Source organism: Rattus norvegicus, chromosome 12 (genome assembly GCF_021556685.1).
Source record: "Rattus norvegicus strain SHRSP/BbbUtx chromosome 12, alternate assembly SHRSP_T2T, whole genome shotgun sequence".
NCBI classification, from domain to species: Eukaryota; Metazoa; Chordata; class Mammalia; order Rodentia; family Muridae; genus Rattus; species Rattus norvegicus.
The window spans coordinates 26,229,891-26,247,669 of NC_141545.1; the positions used below are offsets into that span (position 1 = coordinate 26,229,891).

Genomic DNA, 17,779 nt, shown 5'->3' on the forward strand with positions numbered 1-17,779 from the left:
TTGAAACGGGTTAAATTGCCCAGGCAAGCCTGGAACTTAGAATTTTCGTGCCTCAGTTTCCCAGGTGCTGGGCATACAGGCCTGGGCCATTACATCTGGCTTACTTTTGCTGTTTTTTTTTCTTAAAAAGATTTATTTCATTCTATTGTGTGTGTGTAGGCCAGAAGGAGGTGTCAGATTCCCTCGAACTGGATTTATGAGCAGATGTGAGCTACCCATGTGGGTATCAGGAACTGGTCTCTGGTTGTCTGCACTTTTAGCCACTCGTTGCTTCATTTGTTTTTGTCTTTTGAGACAGCGTTTCACTATGTAGCCCTGGCTGTCTTGGAATTCATTCTGTAGACCAGGCTGGCCTTGAACACACAGAGAGCTGCTCTCCTCTGCCTCTGACTGCTGGGATAAAAGGTGTGCACTAATCCACTGGGCTTCAGCCTTGCTTTTTTTTTTTTTTTTTTTTTTTTGGTTCTTTTTTTCGGAGCTGGGGACTGAACCCAGGGCCTTGCACTTCCTAGGTAAGCGCTCTACCACTGAGCTAAATCCCCAGCCCCAGCCTTGCTTTTTAGTACAAGGAAGAACAGTGAAAACAGTCGGCACCTGACCATTTGTCAACCAACATCCTGTCCCCTTCTCTCTTTGCCATAACCAAATACAGACAAGAAGCCTCTCAGAGGAGAAGGGTTTATTTTAGCTTACACTTCCGGGGAGCACAGTCCATCATGGTGGGGAAGGTGGCGCAGCAGGGGCATGAGGTAGCTGGTCCTATGGCATCCACAGCCAGTGGGCAGAGACAGATGGACGCTGGTACTAAGCTTGCTCTTTCCTTTCCCCCTCTTTCTTTCTTCCTTCCTTTCTTTGTTCTCTTTTTCTTTTTCTTTTCTTTCTTTCTTTTTTTCTTTTTCTTCTTTTTTTTTTTTTTTTTTTGAGACAAGGTTTCTCTGTGTAGCTCTGGCTGTCCTGGAACTTGCTCTGTAGACCAGGCTGGCCCCAACTCCCACAGATCCACCTGCATCTGCTCCACAAGTGCTGGACTAAAGGCATGAGCCACCACGGCCTGGCTTCAGTGTCTTGGCAGCCCACAGACTAGGACATGGAAGAAGAAAACTGCTTTTCTGCCTGCTTGCTGACCAGTCTGTGTTTCTGTTGCTGCGGCAACCCTTCACCAATGTTAGACACACCTTCCTTGGGACTCCAACATGGACTGAGGGCCAGGCCTTTGGTGTCAGATTAGGATCATTGAGACACTGTTCTCGTGCGCTGAATGATTGCTAGGTTCTTGGTCTCTCTAGTGTGAGACTGAAAGTAGAATTCGGTAGAAAAGAGCAATTATTAGATACTGATTTATTGATTTATTGGGTGACTTACTTAAAGTGCTGCCTATTTGCCAACAGTGACATCACTTGCTGTCAGGAACAGAACGACCTGGAGGAGCAGCTAAAACAATGGGTTGTTGCCCTTTTTTTTTTTTTTTTTTAATTAACTTGAGTATTTCTTATATACATTTCGAGTGTTATTCCCTTTCCCGGTATCCGGGCAAACATCCCCCTCCCCCCTCCCCTTCCTTATGGGTGTTCCCCTCCCGACCCTCCCCCCATTGCCGCCCTCCCCCCACCAGTCTAGTTCACTGGGGTTTCAGTCTTAGCAGGACCCAGGGCTTCCCCTTCCACTGGTGCTCTTACTAGGATATTCATTGCTACCTATGGGGTCAGAGTCCAGGGTCAGTCCATGTATAGTCTTTGGGTAGTGGCTTAGTCCCTGGAAGCTCTGGTTGCTTGACATTGTTGTACATATGGGGTCTCGAGCCCCTTCAAGATCTTCCAGTTCTTTCTCTGATTCCTTCAATGGGGGTCCTATTCTCAGTTCAGTGGTTTGCTGCTGGCATTCGCCTCTGTATTTGCTGTATTCTGGCTGTGTCTCTCAGGAGCGATCTACATCCGGCTCCTGTCGGTCTGCACTTCTTTGCTTCATCCATCTTGTCTAATTGGGTGGCTGTATGTGTATGGGCCACATGTGGGGCAGGCTCTGAATGGGTGTTCCTTCAGTCTCTGTTTTAATCTTTGCCTCTCTCTTCCCTGCCAAGGTTGTTGCCCTTAACAACCTGCTGTTGGCCACTTAGGCTTCAATAAGATCTCGCTTGCCCCACCTAGTGGTTTTGGAGTATACGATGAGAATATAAATGGCCCTGCCCTGGCTTTGGTCCACTGGTGACATCCTCTCTCCTCCACGCTCAGTACTGGACGCTTATTCCAGAAGGATTTCTGAAATAAGCCAGCCACTGCCGGCTATTTTGTAAACCAATCTAATAATTCATATATATATGTATATGTATACATATATATATATATGAATTTATGTGTACGTATATGTGAGTATACGTGCATATGTGTGTATATGTATTTATATATGTGTGTGTATAGTGTCCAGCACGATGGAAAAAGATGGACGTGGTGGTGCATTCTTGTAATCCCAGTGATGGCAAGAAGAGGAGGAGAGAGTGGGTCCCTGGGCTTCGCTGGCCTGCTAGCCTAGACTACTAGGAGAGCTCCAGGTCAATCAGAGGCCCTGCATAACACACACACACACACACACACACACACACACACACACACACACACACACGGGGGGGGAGGGAAGGGGGAGAGGAGGCAAAAAGAAATACATAATCAAAGCCGTGAAACAACAACAACAACATACCATTTTTCATTTTGGGATAAGGTCTTCCTCAGTTGCCTGAGTTGGTCTGAACTTGAAATCGTTTTACCTCAGCCATCTGAGCAACTGTGAAGACAGGCCTGTGCCATGAAGTCTGGCAAAGTTTTCTTTCTTTCTTTCTTTCTTTCTTTCTTTCTTTCTTTCTTTCTTTCTCTCTCTCTCTCTTTCTTTCTTTTCTTTCACCTCCTCCTCTTCTCTTCTCCATCTCCCCCTCTCTCCTTCTCTCTCTCTCTCTCTCTCTCTCTCTCCCTCTCTTCTCCCTCTCCCTCTCCCTCTCCCCTTTCTCCCCTTCTCCCCTTCTCTCTCTCCCTCTCCCTCTCCCCTTTCTCCCCTTCTCCCCTTCTCTCTCTCTCTCTCTCTCTCTCTCTCTCTCTCTCTCTCTCTCTCTCGTACAGGTGCATGAGGGCATGCATCTGTAATCTCACTACCAGGATCCAAGTAGGAAGATCTCCCAGGTCTGCCTGGGCTTCACAGTGAGATCCTATTTAAAACCCCAAACCGTCTGGCTGTTGGTGGCACACGCCTGTGACCCCAGAAACGAAGAGGCTAATGAAGGAGGATTAATTCCAACAGAAGCCATTCAGAGCCCATGGTACAAGTTCCTATCTCAAAAATCCAAACAAAAAAACAAAAGATCAAAAGATAGTTGAGCAGTAGGGGCTTGGTGCCAAGCCAGACTATCTGAGTTCAATCCCTGGGACCCACATGTTGGAAGGAGAGAACCAACTACTGTGATTCTGTCAATCAGCCTCCTGTCCAACTATGACACATGTAGGTCTTTTCTTCCTTCTCTTTCTTTCTTTCTTTCTTTCTTCCTGTTTTCTTTTTTCTTTTTTGAGACAGGATTTCTCTGCGTAATAGCCCAGGCTGTCCTAGAACTCACTTTGTAGACCAGGCTGTCCTCAAACTCTCACAGATCCATCCGCGTCAACCCCCTGAGTGCAGGAACTACAGGCGTGTGCACGCTACCACACCCAGTCACGTGTAGGTTTTAATTTAACCTTAAAGTTCCATTTTAACTTTTCAGTCAGGCTTGATTTTCCATGATGAAAGCAGAGTTGTACACACACACACACACACACACACACACACACACACACACACACACTGCCTATGTCATATATGCATATGACATGTATATATTTGGTATAATTGTGACTATGTATGTAGTCACTAGGCTATAGACATAATATGTAGTCTAGGTGCTTTTTTTTTTTTTTTCTTTTCTTTTTTTTCGGAGCTGGGGACCGAACCCAGGGCCTTGCGCTTCCGAGGCAAGCGCTCTACCACTGAGCTAAATCCCCAACCCCGTCTAGGTGCTTTTTAATTTGAAAATTGATTTTAACAAAATATTAAACATTATAAATATTACAAAACCACAGGGGGTTGGGGAGATGGCTTGGTGGTTAAGCTCTTGCTAGTCTTGCAGAGGACTAGATGTTGTGCCCCAGTCTCCAGGTGAAGCAGCTCACAGCCACCTGAAACTCCAGTTGCTAGGGCTCTGATGACCTCCTCTGGCCTCTCTGGTCACTTCCACTCACACGTACACATAGTGCACATAAACAAAATCATAAATCTTTAAAGGGTGTGCCCTGTGTGTGTTTGCGAGCATGGGCGGTGCTGGGATTGAATCGCTGAGCCTCATCCACACGAGCTGTGCACTCTCTACTGCTGACCTCCACGCCCAGGCTTCTTCTTCCTTTTTCATTCATGACACAGTCTCACTAGGTTGCCCCGGCTGCCTTTGAACTTACAATCCTTTTCTTGCCTCAGCCTGCTGAGTAGCTGGAACCACAGTACTTGAGAGGGAGAACTGCCACGTGTTTGCAGCCAGCTTGGGGCTAGACAAGGTCCACCTTGGACTACGCAGACCCTGTTTGAAAAACAAAAAACAAAATAAAAGGCTGGAGATGTAGCCCAGGTGGTGGGGAGCTTGCCTAGTAGCACGATACCTAGGGTTCGATTCTCAATACGACATCAATTGGCATGGTGGCACTCCAGACTCAATTGGAGGTCAACTTGGGCTACAAGACTCTGTCTTAGAAAAATGAAGTAGGGTTGACAAGATGGTTCAACTTGCTGCCAAGTCTAACAGTTTGAATTTGATTCTCAGAACACATATAGTGAAGGACAGAACAGCTCCTACAAGGTGTCCTCTGACTGACACACACACGGACACACTCACAGACACACACACATGGACACACACAGACACACACATGGACACACACACAGACACACACAGAGACACACGGACACACACACATATATGGACACACAGAGACACACAGACACACTCACAAGGACACACACAGACACACAAACATGGACACACACAGAGACACACATAGAGGCACACATATGGACACACACAGAGACACATACACATACGTGGACACACACAGACACACATAGAGAAACACACATATGGTTATACACAGACACACAAACATGGACACATACAAACACATAGAGACACACATATGAACACACACAGAGACACATACACATATGTGGACACACAGAGACACACATACACATAGAGAGACACACACATATGGACACACACAGACACACACACATATTCAGACACACACACTGACACACACATAGACACACAAGACACATACATAGACAAAGACACACAGATAAGCATAGACAGACACACAGACAGGCAGAGACACAGACACACACAGATACATACAGACAGACACACAGATACACATGTAGGCACACACTGAGAGATACAGACATACAGACACACATATAGACACAGACACACACATACATACAGAGATACATACAGAGAGACAGATACATGCACAGACACATACATAGAGATACACAGACACACAGACACACATACAGACGCAGACACACACAGACACAAACACACACACAGAGACACACAGATACATACAGAGAGACATATATACAGACACATGCAAACAGACATGCACACACATACACATACATACACAGAAACACACACAGAGACACAGACAGATGCAGACAGACAGAGAGACAGATACACACACAGACACACATACACACTTTGAAACTCTTCCTGGCGACTTGCATTTCTTCTTCTATGTCCTGCAGTTCTCTGCCCCTCATTATTTCCAGCCATTCACATGGCCCTCAGCAGCGTCTGCCACGCCCTCAGCTGTAGAATGTTAAGTTTGAATGATTTTCTATCAGAATTCTGCAGCTAGTGTTCTGCCTTTAGAACCTGTGGCTGCTACCAAGGAGACTGAGCCATGAGGATCCCTGGTCCTTAGTATGTGACCTGTTCCTTACTATCTAAAAGATCTTCCTTTTAGCCCTGATATTCTGAAATTTCACTAAGTAGTTTCTGTGGGTCTCTGAATCTCTTTTAATTAAGAGACTTGAGTGTTTCTGTTCTGGGAGAGGTCACTCGTGCTTTCTTAGCCATGGTTCTAATCCCAGCATTTGGAGGTAGAAGATTTGGGATTTCCTTGCCTACATCATGAATCTGAGGCCAGCCCGGGCTCTTTGAGGCTCTATCTCTTGGTCTTTAGTTCCTTTGTTGTTTCTTATCAAATTACCTTTTGCTTGATGTTAGACTTCCTGAATCGATTTCTGTCTCCCTTTTTCTTATTTTCCCTTCCTTTCTGTGTATAACTCATATTGGGTTTTCAGTTTCAACTCTGGTAACTTTATATTCCCAGGGTCTTCCCGAATTCTGTGATTTTCTTTTTTCAATGGCCTCTTCAGAAGGGTGACGAGGAGGGCCAGGTGTTTATAAAGTGGCCTGGGATCCTCATTGTCATCTTCTTCTCTCCCTGAGGGCCACCTCTTAGGTCCCCCATGGCTCCTCCAGTTTGGACCCTGATGCTGCTGCTGGTGGGGGCTGCCTGGGGCCAGGACCAAGTGCCTTCCCCTGTGTGGTAAGCTGGACTGGGGGACAGCAGTGATGAATGGGTCAAGGGTTTACCAGGTTGTGTCTGGGGAAGCCAGAGGAGAGAGGGAATTATAAAGAAAACAGCTGTGGATGGAACTCGGCTGACAGAGGGCTTGCTTGACCCGCACAAAGCCCTGGTTTCAAACCCCAGCACCACATTAACTTGCTGTGGTGTCTCAGGATGTATTACTAGTTCATGAGGTGGAGACAGGAGGACCAGGAGTTCAAGGTCTCTCTCTCTCTCTCTCTCTCTCTCTCTCTCTCTCTCTCTCTCTCTCTCTCTCTCAAACATAAATATATATGTTCTAGGCAAACCTGGTCTACATGGGACCCTGACTCAAAAATGAAAAGTCAGGAGACTAGGGAGGAATGTAAAGAGGTTCGTGGGATTGGGAAGAAGATAGCCTATTAACCGGGATGAGGGAGCCTCACATCCCCAGGACCTGAAATTGAGGTGACATTCCAGGCTGAGAGGGAAAGACACAGAATTCACACTCTCCAAAACCCCACGGAGGGCTGAGCTGATAGGCCCGAGTTCAAGTTAGAAGGTGGCAAGGAATGAAAGGTAGTTTAGGTCCTTTGAACATGGGTGCAGGGCTCTAGACAAGTAGCAGTTGAATTGTGGGAAATTCTGACCCAAGTCGAGCTTCTTTATTGAGTTTGTAAGGTGGGGAGGAGGGCTGGGTGTGGTGGGGCAAACCTAAAATCCTAGCCCTAGGGGGTGAGTGGGGCCGGAGGAGTGAATGCTTGAGGCTAGCCTGGGCTAGCCTGGGCCTCGTCAAAAGACTTTGTCTCTAAAAGAGAAAAGCTAGATGTGGTGCTGAAGTCCTGTAAACCCGATACCTAGAAGGTGGAGGCAGGAGACTCATGAGCTGAATTATGGTCAAGCTTGGTTACTTAGGGACGTTTGAGGCTAGCCTGGGTTACATGAAAGAAAGAAAGAGAGAAAGACACATCATCATCAGAGCCTTAATGATAATTTGAATAATGTCAGAGCTAACATTCTTTGCTTTCTCTAAACTAATCCCAAGGAGACCGAACTCTCCAGACCCGGAGCTGATGGTGCACACTCCGAGGGAGGATTGTGAGTTGGAACCAGACCTGCCCAGGCCTCCTTCCCCTCCCTCTGCTCTAACCGTGAACTCCAGTCCCTAGTACAGGGCTCGTGGTCAGGGTGCAGCAATCATAAACACGGGATACATAGGAACAGGGCAGTTCCTGAGCAGCCCAGTGTGGAGGGAACTGGGAAAACACAGCCTAACCGCACCTCAAAGATTCCTGTTCACATTAGCTATGACCAGCACTGGAAATGATGGCATAGGTTTGCCAACCCAGCACTGGAGAGGCCAAAGCAGGAGGAGCACAAGCTCCAGGCTAGCCTGGGCTACAGAGTAACATGGCCTTGTTTCAAAATAACAAAACGGTAGGCTAGGTCTTGTCATGCACACCTGTAATCCTAGCTCTCAGGATGCTGAGGCAGGAGGATCTGGAGTTCAAGGACACCCTGGGCTACGTGAGAACGTGAGGCGGGAGTACTGGGAGATGACTCAGTAGCATCCTTGCTGCACAAATGTTAAGGACCTGAGTTCCAGCCCTAGCGTCCATGTGAAGAGCTTGCTGTCGTAGCGCATGCTGTAGTCCCTGCACTGGAGAGGCAGACACAGGAGGATCTCTTGGGTCCCTTGGCCAGACAGTATAGTTGAATCAGTGACGTGTGGGTTCATTGAGAGACCCTGTCTCAAAAGATAAAGAGGAGAGAGATTGAGGAAGACACCTGATGTCGACCTCTGGTCTCTACATGCATGCACATTTGCACGCAGGCGCGCGCGTACACACACACACACACACACACACACACACACATGCACCCATGCACGTGTATGCTTACGCATGCACACTTGTATATATACACACACATACACACACACACATCCACCCATAAACGCACACACACACACATGCACATACACACACACACGTGCACCCATGCACGTGTATGCTTATGCACACACACATACACACACACATCCACCCATAAATGCACATGCACACACACACACTCATGCACCACATACAAGCACACATGCACACACTCATGCACACATACACCAAGGTAACAGTAATAATATCCACAACAAAACATATGCTGCCAAGACAAAGCCTGTCTGTCTGAATCAGCCTGGACCCCAGTTTGTGCTCCCCAATTTTGTCATCTACCCTCTCTCCTCACCAGCTCCACATTTCCCCCAATTCTGTGTCTCCCGTGTCTCTCCTCTGGATCTGAACTCTTAGCAGGGGCCTTCTCTATACTTCATGACCCTGCCGACCCCCCACCTCCCAGTGTGGCTCTGTGACCTGACCTTTGCCCTCTGCCCTTTCCGAGGCCTCACAGAGACTCTTTCTTCCCAGATATTCTCTCCAAGTGTGACTTTGAAGACAATTCCAGACCTTTCTGTGACTGGTCTCAAATGTCTCAGGATGATGGGGACTGGGTTCGGACTACTGGGCCCTCCCTGACTGGCACTTCTGGCCCCCCCGGGGGGTACCCCAATGGAGGTGAGGAGTCTGAGGGAAGCCTAAAGTTTGGTGGAGGACAGTGGAGAAGGGATAAAGTTGGAAGCAGAGCTGAACAGGAGGTGGATGGGACCGCCCCTGGGGACGGCAAGGCCTCAGCCCTTTTCACTCTGTCTCCCCACAGAGGGGTATTACCTGCACATGGATCCCAAGACCTTCCCTCGGGGCGGAGTGGCACGCCTGCGTAGCCCTGACATATGGGAGCAAGGCCCACTTTGCGTCCATTTTGCCTTCCACATGTTTGGGCTGTCATGGGGTGCCCAGCTCAGACTGCTGCTGATCAGGGGCCGGAAGCACCACCGGCCCTACATGCTCTGGAAACACGTGAACACCCAGAGTCCCTCTTGGATGCCCACCACTGTCACTGTGCCAGCAGATCATGATATACCAAGCTGGGTGAGGTCAAGAGCAGACCTAGAGGTCTGGTAGGGAAGGGATCTAAAGGAAGGGGCTTAGGAAGGTAGGCTGTGGCAAAGGGGGGCACCCAGAGGGCAGTCAGGGTTTTCCTACATCAAGCCTGGTGACCTGGGATCAGTCTCCAGGACTCATGTGGGAAAAGGCTAGAACCAACCCCAAAAGTTGTCCTCTGACTCACGTTTATGTTATGTGTTATAAATGAATGGAATTTTTAAAAAGAGGAGACCTAGATCCCCAGCCATCTGAAGGATGGAAACCAGCAACCACAGAGAAAGGAGGGCCAATCACGTGGCCCGCAGGGTCAGGGTCTCTTTGTCTCTAATCCGCAGCTGATGTTCGAAGGCGTGAGAGGAAACACCGCATACCTGGACATTTCTCTGGATGGCCTCTCTATCCAGCGCGGTACCTGCAATCGGAGTGAGTTCCCGTCCTTCTTGTGTACCTCTTTCTCTCCAGACTCCCTTCCCCCGGTCAACTTTCCAAAATAGGGGAGAGACAGCTCAGCGTACAGGACTCTGTTTTCCCACGAATCTGATTTCTTGGTGCTACTTCACCCCATACTCCTGGCTCCCAAAGCAGTCACTATGTAAGAGGTCCCCTTTCAACATAGAGTTGTGGGGGATATCTGGTCTACAGTGACTGGCCAGGACCCATGGCCACAGGCTGGCCTGTCTTAGCCTGTGTGTGTCCGTAAACCCTTGGAAGGTTGGGAGATGTCTTAGTCGGGAAAGCATTTGATTAGCTAGCATGCGCAGTTCCCTCGTGATGGCAGACACCTTTAATCCCAGCGTTCTGGGGGCAGAGGCAGGAGGATCCTAAATTCAAAGTTATCCTAGGCATCATGGCAAATTTGAAGCAAGCCTGGGCTACATTCCATGCTGTCTCTAAAACGAAAGGAGGCTTTGGTTCCATGAAAATCGGACTGTAAAGTCACTGTGGGGGTTACCACATACTACATCTCTGCTATATGCAGCATGTTCCTTTTAGGCTGACCGGAAAGGGAAAATCCAGCGCTATGAAAGGAACTTATACTCGCTGAACATGGGCTAGATGCTCCACAAAGAATTTAATTTACAACTTTACACAGAGACAACACCCAGTTTACAGACGAGAAGTCTAATAAGACTGGGCAGGCTATGTAACTTGTACCAAGAGCAGAACTCTTGAGCAGCAGGAAATAGGTTGGCCTCAAAGCTTGTTAACATACACTACAGCCTTGAGAGAGCCTCGGGGTTTTGACCCCAAGCTTCCTTCTATGACAGAAAGCTCACAGCCCCTTCCTTTTGATATTGGGCTTAACCAGGGTTTTGTATACCCTGGGCAAATGCTCTACCACTGAGCCACACCCCCAAATTCTCACCGGACAAGGGCCCTACCACTGAACCTTGGCTCCAGTTTTTCATTGGTAGGTTTTAGGAGAATGCTTTACTGCAGAGTGCTGTCCTAAGTCCCATATTGGAGGATTTTAGATAAGGGCTCTGTGGCTACACTGTACTTTCAGCCTTTTGATTGGGGGATTCTAGGCAGGGGCTCTACCACTGAGCCACGCCCCCAGCCCCTCACTGGGGGATTCTAGGCAGGGGCTCTACCACTGAGCCACGCCCCCAGCCCCTCACTGGGGGATTCTAGGCAGGGGCTCTACCACTGAGCCACACCCCCAGCCCCTCACTGGGGATTCTAGGCAGGGGCTCTACCACTGAGCCACGCCCCCAGCCCCTCACTGGGGGATTCTAGGCAGGGGCTCTACCACTGAGCCACGCCCCCAGCCCCTCACTGGGGGATTCTAGGCAGGGGCTCTACCACTGAGCCACACCCACAGCCCCTCACTGGGGATTCTAGGCAGGGGCTCTACCACTGAGCCACGCCCCCAGCCCCTCACTGGGGGATTCTAGGCAGGGGCTCTACCACTGAGCCACGCCCCCAGCCCCTCACTGGGGGATTCTAGGCAGGGGTTCTACCACTGAGCCACGCCCACAGCTCCATCTCTTTTTTTTCTCTCCTCCCAGTCTGCATGTCCCAGATGTGCACCTTTGATACTCTAAATGATCTCTGCGGCTGGAGCTGGGTCCCAACTGCCACCGGGGCTAAGTGGACCCAAAAGAAGGGAGCAACGGGGACGTTGGGTGTGGGGCCTGATGAAGACTTCTCTAACCCTAGTAGTGAGTATTATATATATCCCTAGAATCTCTGGGTTCTGGTGACCTCTACAGCTCCTACAATAGCATAAGGTCAGGCCAGAAACCCAGGAGACTCAAGCTTCCTTCAGCTCAGGGATCATGGCATGGAGGCATGATTTCAAGTATTCTCCAGCTCCCTCCACTGCCATCGCTACAGTAATGGCTGCCAAGCAGATCCAGCACTGCCTGCTTCTCACAATCATTCCTTGTCATCATTCATTCATTCACTCACTCATTCATTCATTCGTTCATCCTTCATCTGGTATTTACTTAGTAGCCACCCTGTACAATATCCCAGAAAATTAAGACTTGGTATGTAAAACCTGCAAGGAGCCAGGTATGGTGGCATAAGCCTGTAACTCCAGCACTCAGGAGGCTGAGGCAGGAGGATGTGAGGTTCAGTAACTGCCTAGGTTACATAGTGATTTCAAGTGCAGCCTGGGCTCTGATTCTGTTTCAGAAACAAAAAATAAAGGCTGGGGATGTAGGTCAGTGGCAAAGTACTTGTGTAGCATGCACACAGTCCTGGGTTCCGTTCTCAGCCCGTAAAAGGAACAGCAAGAGAGGGAAGGGGCAAGCAAGCAGAGAGGGAGAGGAGGTGGGGCACGCCTGTAAATCCAAGTACCTGGGAGACTGAGGGAGAAAGATCTTGAGTTCAGGACAGCCTGGACTAGCTGGCAAGATCCTGACTTGATGCCACTTGAGTGCTTCTTGCTAAGAAGCCACTGTTTGGAACAGCCAAAGCAGATGAGAACTACTGAGGAAGATTTGCCATCAGTTAAGCCAAACAATGTTTCTTTCTATTCATTCCATTCACGGTGATCCCTTCCTCCCCTTCTCCCTGTACTCCTGCTCGGGCTTTCTCTTCCTGTTCCTGCCATCCACGCCTTTCTTCTCTCTCTGTCACAGTGCCCATCTTTTCTTCATCTCTACACAGTCCTTGCATCTAGCAAAATTTGGAGGTCAAACACGAAGTGATGTTTGATTTCCGTTCCCAGTTTACTTGTTCTGATCATTCGGCTTCCTGTTCCGGGAGGCTTACCTTCTAGAGAGTTTTTCAATAGCCCCTTCCCTTTCATTTGAAACCATTGGTTCGTTCTCTTGGCTTGCTGACCTCTCTCAGCTTGAGGTTTGCAGGAATCCGAAGGCGGTTGGGCATGAGTACGCATGCGTGTGCGCTCTCCACCGCAAATCAGTGCCCTCTTTCCTTGGTTACTAGTTGCGTCACTAAGCAGAGCTCAGATTGATTGGCTGTCTGGTTTAAAAGCGAAGGAAAAGCTGGGTGAGCGCTGCCTACTTGTCAGGGTCAGAGTGGACATCTGTCATCAACTTGAGTGACTCACTCAGCTCTGTCCTGGATGGGAGTGCGGGGGAGTGTAGCAAGGAAAGAAAGAGACTTTAACTACTGGACTTGAAGAGTCAGCACCCAGGGGACAAGATTGTAATGGCTGTTACTGAGAGAGGATGTCTTTATTTACTCTAGTGACAACCGGTCTTTACCCAGTTCAAGCACTCTGCCAGTCGTGGTGTGGGTGTAACCCCCTGACCTGTGCCTCATTCTAGGCGGCTGTTGGAGCTCTCCACGGCCAGATCTCTATCTTCCCCCAGGTGCCTACGTCTTCGTTACCGACTCACCTCCATCCCAGCTGTTTACTTCATTGGCCCTTTCTTTCACAGGTGGATATTACATGCTCCTGGACTCTACAAATGCAAGGCCAGGGCAGAAAGCCGTACTTCTGAGTCCCCTGAGCCACTCCAGTGGATGTCTGACCCTGTCTTTCTACTACATAATGCACGGCCAAGGACACGATGAAGGCCTTTTTGTCTATGCTACATTTTTGGGTTAGAAGAGTTTACTGACCACTAGCGCCATCTAGGAGGGTTGAGTTGACAGGGAATTGAGAGGGAATATCTCCTCAGGGTTTAGGGAAACCCTGATGTGTTAGAAATAGAATATTGGACTCTAGAAAAATAAAGGCACTGCCAGTCACCGTGGATGATGCCTGGAATAATAGCACTTGGAAGGTTTGGGCAGGAAGATTAAGAAATTCAAGGCCAGTTTCTGTTACAAAGTGAGTTTAAAGCCAGCTTAGACTACAGGAGACTGTCTAAAAATCAGTAACAAACAAAAGCAAACCAGCCAGGGGGATAGCTCAGGAAAGGGTTTGCCACACCAGTTTGAGAACCTGACTACCACCCCAACACCCATGTAGAAAGCTAAGCAGAACCTCACTTGTTATCCTAGCACTGGGGAGGCACAGGTAAGTGGGTGGATCCCTATAGTTCCCTGTTCAGCTAGCATACGACTCTTTCAAAAACCAAGGTGGATAGCTTCTGACCAATGACACTTGAGGTTGACTTCTGGCCTTCATACACCTGTGTGCACATCTACATAAAGACCTGCATGCACATACACTTATAAGTGCATTCATTCATGTGCTCTTGTACGTATACACACATATAAAGTAGGAGGAGAAACAGAGAGGCACTCGGAGACGGAGGGAGGGAAGGGGAGGAAACAGGAGGAGGAGAAAGAGAAGATGAGAGAAGTTTGCTTGCATCTGGAGGAATATTGCTTTAGCGTTCCCTGTGCAATTTGTCCTCAAGTTCCCATAAACTTCCTTTTCTATTTTTTCTCTATTGTAGGCAACATCCGGAAACACTCTCTCTTCTCAGGACATCCTGGACCTGACTGGCAGGCTGTGTCCGTCAATTACACAGGACAGGGACAGATACAGGTACAGAGGAACGAGGGTCTTATTAGGAGTCCCTGTGTATGGTAGGTGAGTTGAGGACCTGGGAATCAGGAGCAGGAGCTGGACCTTTGAATGGAAATGCCAGAAAGGAAGTGTCTTCATTTCTTTTGCTGTCCAGGTGACAAAAATACTCAAAAGCAACCAAAGCAACTTAAGGGAGAAAGGCTTCATTCTGGGTGACAGTGCAAGGGTAAAGCCCACCCCAGTGAGGAATTCACTAGAGCCGGAGCTTGAGGAAGCTGGTCACACCCCACCCACAGTCAGGAAGCAGAGAACAATAAATACAGGCTTATTGCTATTCGACTCTTTTTCTGAACCCAGGGTCCCAGATAGGGAATGATGCTGCCCACAGTGGGAGGGTTTTCCCACCGAATTAACAAAACCAAACTAATCCTCCCCCCAACCCCGGCTCTCCCCACAAGCCACACCCCCCTTCATAGGCATGCCCAGAGGCTTATCTTCCAGGTGACTTTAGATGTGACAGGCTGATGACAACACTAGCCTTCCATAAGGGGCCTAGAGGATTGTGAGGAGGGGGCATGGGGTGTGGATTGGTTCGCCTGCTCGCTCCAGGCTTCCTTTCCTTTCCTTTTCAGTTCATGGTGGTGGGTGTGTTTGGAAATAACCCAGAGCCAGCAATAGCTGTGGATGCCATCAGCATTGCTCCCTGTGGGGGTGAGAACAGAGACTTGGGAACCCCCTGAAGAATTAGGGGTTGGAGGGATTTGGGGGTGGGAGTGGGCTCATGGACTGAGTGTCTCAGACTTTCCTCTTGGAATCTGCTAGAGAGCTTTCCCCAGTGTGACTTCGAAGACAGAAATCATCCTTTCTGTGATTGGAGCCAGATGTATGGAGACATTGGACACTGGAGCTGGGGAAGTAAAAGCGTACCCACCCCCATCTCAGGGTCCCCAAGAGAGTTCCCATATGGAGGTGAGGAGACTGAAGACCTTCTTGTGGTTATGAGTCATAGCGTTTGCATCTGGTCAGGGACTTGATGGTGTCACTTCGGCTAGCAGACGATGTGTTTACCAATGGGAATTCAAGAACCAGAAAGTAGACTATGCTTAGGTTGGTCCGAGTAGTGGGATCATTGCGACCCAGCAGAAAAGCCAGGCTTTGCCAAATGGGTACAGTTTAATGGTAGGACACTTGCTTAGAATCCCCTGGGGAGGGGCTGGTGGTGGTGGTGGTGGTGGTGGTGGTGGTGGTGGTGGTGGTGGTGGTGGTGGTGGTAGTGGTGTGTGTGTGTGTACACAATAGAGTGCTTGCTTGGTGTGTGCATCTCTGTGAGTTCTATCCCTAGCTCTGGAGGTGAGGTTGGGGAGAGCAATCAAGGCCTTGCTTCAAAATCCACTTATTTTCAGCTGTGGGTAATGCCAATGAAATCTGGACTGTGGACTGGGTTTCCTGCATCTTTTGGCCTTCTTCAGTTAAGAGTCCTAAGTGCGCAGAATGTAGCAATGCAGACCCATAGTGTGGAGGGTCAGGCAGGAACACTGTAAGTTCTGGACCAGCCTGAGAGATGTAACTCAAGAACTAAAGAAAACAGGTGGGCATGATGGTGCACACCTTGGAGGGCGGAGGCAGGAGGATCTCTGTGAATTCAAGGCCAGCCTGGTCTACAAAGTGAGTTCCAGGACAGCTGGAGTTGTTACACAGAGAAACCCTGTCTTGAAAAACAAAACAAAACAAAAACAACAAAACAAAGCCAGCCAAGGAAATTTGGTTGTGTGTTCACTTGGAAAGCTGGACACGACTGCGGCAGGCAGCTAGACTTGTCTTGCACACTCATTTGGGTCTGGCGTCTTACTGTTCTGTTCTCTTCCTTCACCCAGGGGGGCATTACATTTTCTTTGATTCGGTCAAGTTATCCCAGGAGGGGCAGTCTGCCAGATTGGTGAGTCCACCCTTCTGTGCCCCTGGGGACATCTGTGTGGAGTTTTCTTACCACATGTACGGCCTTGGAAAAGGTACCACACTCAAGCTCCTGTTGGGGAGTCCCGCGGGTAGTTCTCCCATCCCTCTGTGGAACCGTGTCGGGTCTCAGAGCTCTGGCTGGCTGAACAGCTCTGTCACCATCCCTAAGGGACATCAGCAGCCCATGCAGGTGAGATCCGGAGAATAACGCTTTATTTGTATTTACGTGGGGAGTGACGAGGAGGCCCAGGGTGGATGATGAACGGAAGAGGTAGACACGGGGTATGCTAGTGCTTAGGTGCCGTGACGGGATATCAGACACGAGTAGCTTATGCAAGAAGAGGTTTATTTTGACCTGCAGTCTTGAGGGGGATACAGCCCATCATGGCAGCATGGCATGGGCTTGCTGGGTGGCTCACGGTCTTAGTTAGGGTTTGGGTTTCCATTGCTATGAAGAGACGCCATGACCAAGGCAACTCTTTTAAAGGACAACATTTAACTGGGGCTGGCTTACAGGTTCTGAGGTTTAGTCCATTAGCATCAAGGCGGGAAGCATGGCAGTGTCCAGTTAGGAAGGGTGTTGGAGAAGGAGCTGAGAGTTTTACATCTTGTTCTGAAGGCAAACAGGAGCAGACTGCCTTCCGGGCAGCCAGGAGGGGGTCTCAAAGCCCACCCCTAAAGTGACACACTTCCTCCAACAAGGCCACAGCTCCTAACAGTGCCGCTCACTCCCTGGGCCAAGCTTATTCAAACCACCACACTCACAAAGACCACAAAGCAAGGAACAGTACTAAAAGCAGGGCCACGTTATTCCCATCTGATGCCTGCCTCTTAGTGGCCTGTATCCTGAAGGTTCTACAACCTTCCAAAAACAGTGCTGTTAGGCAAGGACCAAGTATTCCAACGCATGGGCCTCTATGGAAAATTCCAGATTCAGATCGTAAAGGTGGAGAAAGCACAGGGAAGAGTTGGACTCAAGGTTCAGGAGGCTGGGGGTGTGCTGGCCTGTCGTAGCTCTAACAAAGTGACGTGTGGGTGGAGGGCATGCACAGCAGGGTTTCTGAGTTCCCAGGGATTTATTCTGTTTCTCTTCCCTTCTCGACCTCCATTGCCTTCAGCTGTTTATTGAGGCCACCCGTGGCACCAGCACTGCCTTTGTCGTCGCTCTGAATTTCATCTTGATCTCTCATGGACCATGTCGGGGTAAGAATAACGTTTAAGGACTCCGCTTCTTCCATCCCTGAGTGGAATGGAAGGACGAGGAGTAGAACCCAGTTCCTCACAGCTGCCAAGCAAGCGCA

At 49.1% G+C, this 17,779-nt stretch overlaps 1 protein-coding gene and 1 long non-coding RNA gene across 9 annotated transcripts in view; one reads left to right on the plus strand and one right to left on the minus strand.

Annotated features, from left to right (window-relative positions):
• Nucleotides 1–664: 664 nt before the first annotated feature.
• Nucleotides 665–12,951, minus strand: LOC148002278 (uncharacterized). Of its 8 annotated transcripts, none has more exons than XR_015634729.1 (5): nucleotides 12,845–12,951; nucleotides 9,991–10,031; nucleotides 8,216–8,367; nucleotides 4,464–4,582; nucleotides 665–1,293 (listed from the first exon to the last, which is right to left on the minus strand). It is a non-coding gene; the product is annotated as an uncharacterized LOC148002278 (long non-coding RNA). The 8 variants fall into 8 exon arrangements; XR_015634726.1 differs by having other exon boundaries at nucleotides 8,083–8,367; XR_015634732.1 differs by having other exon boundaries at nucleotides 12,428–12,951.
• Nucleotides 5,937–17,779, plus strand: part of Zan (zonadhesin) — a 105,620-nt gene continuing 93,777 nt past the window's right edge. Inside the window, 13 exon segments of the mRNA NM_001107134.3 lie at nucleotides 5,937–5,989; nucleotides 6,521–6,620; nucleotides 7,666–7,718; nucleotides 9,044–9,190; nucleotides 9,333–9,604; nucleotides 9,955–10,042; nucleotides 11,632–11,784; nucleotides 13,480–13,644; nucleotides 14,449–14,540; nucleotides 15,155–15,233; nucleotides 15,345–15,491; nucleotides 16,397–16,668; nucleotides 17,597–17,681. Coding sequence (NP_001100604.2) covers nucleotides 6,541–6,620; nucleotides 7,666–7,718; nucleotides 9,044–9,190; nucleotides 9,333–9,604; nucleotides 9,955–10,042; nucleotides 11,632–11,784; nucleotides 13,480–13,644; nucleotides 14,449–14,540; nucleotides 15,155–15,233; nucleotides 15,345–15,491; nucleotides 16,397–16,668; nucleotides 17,597–17,681 — 1,633 coding nt within the window. The 5' untranslated portion in view covers nucleotides 5,937–5,989; nucleotides 6,521–6,540.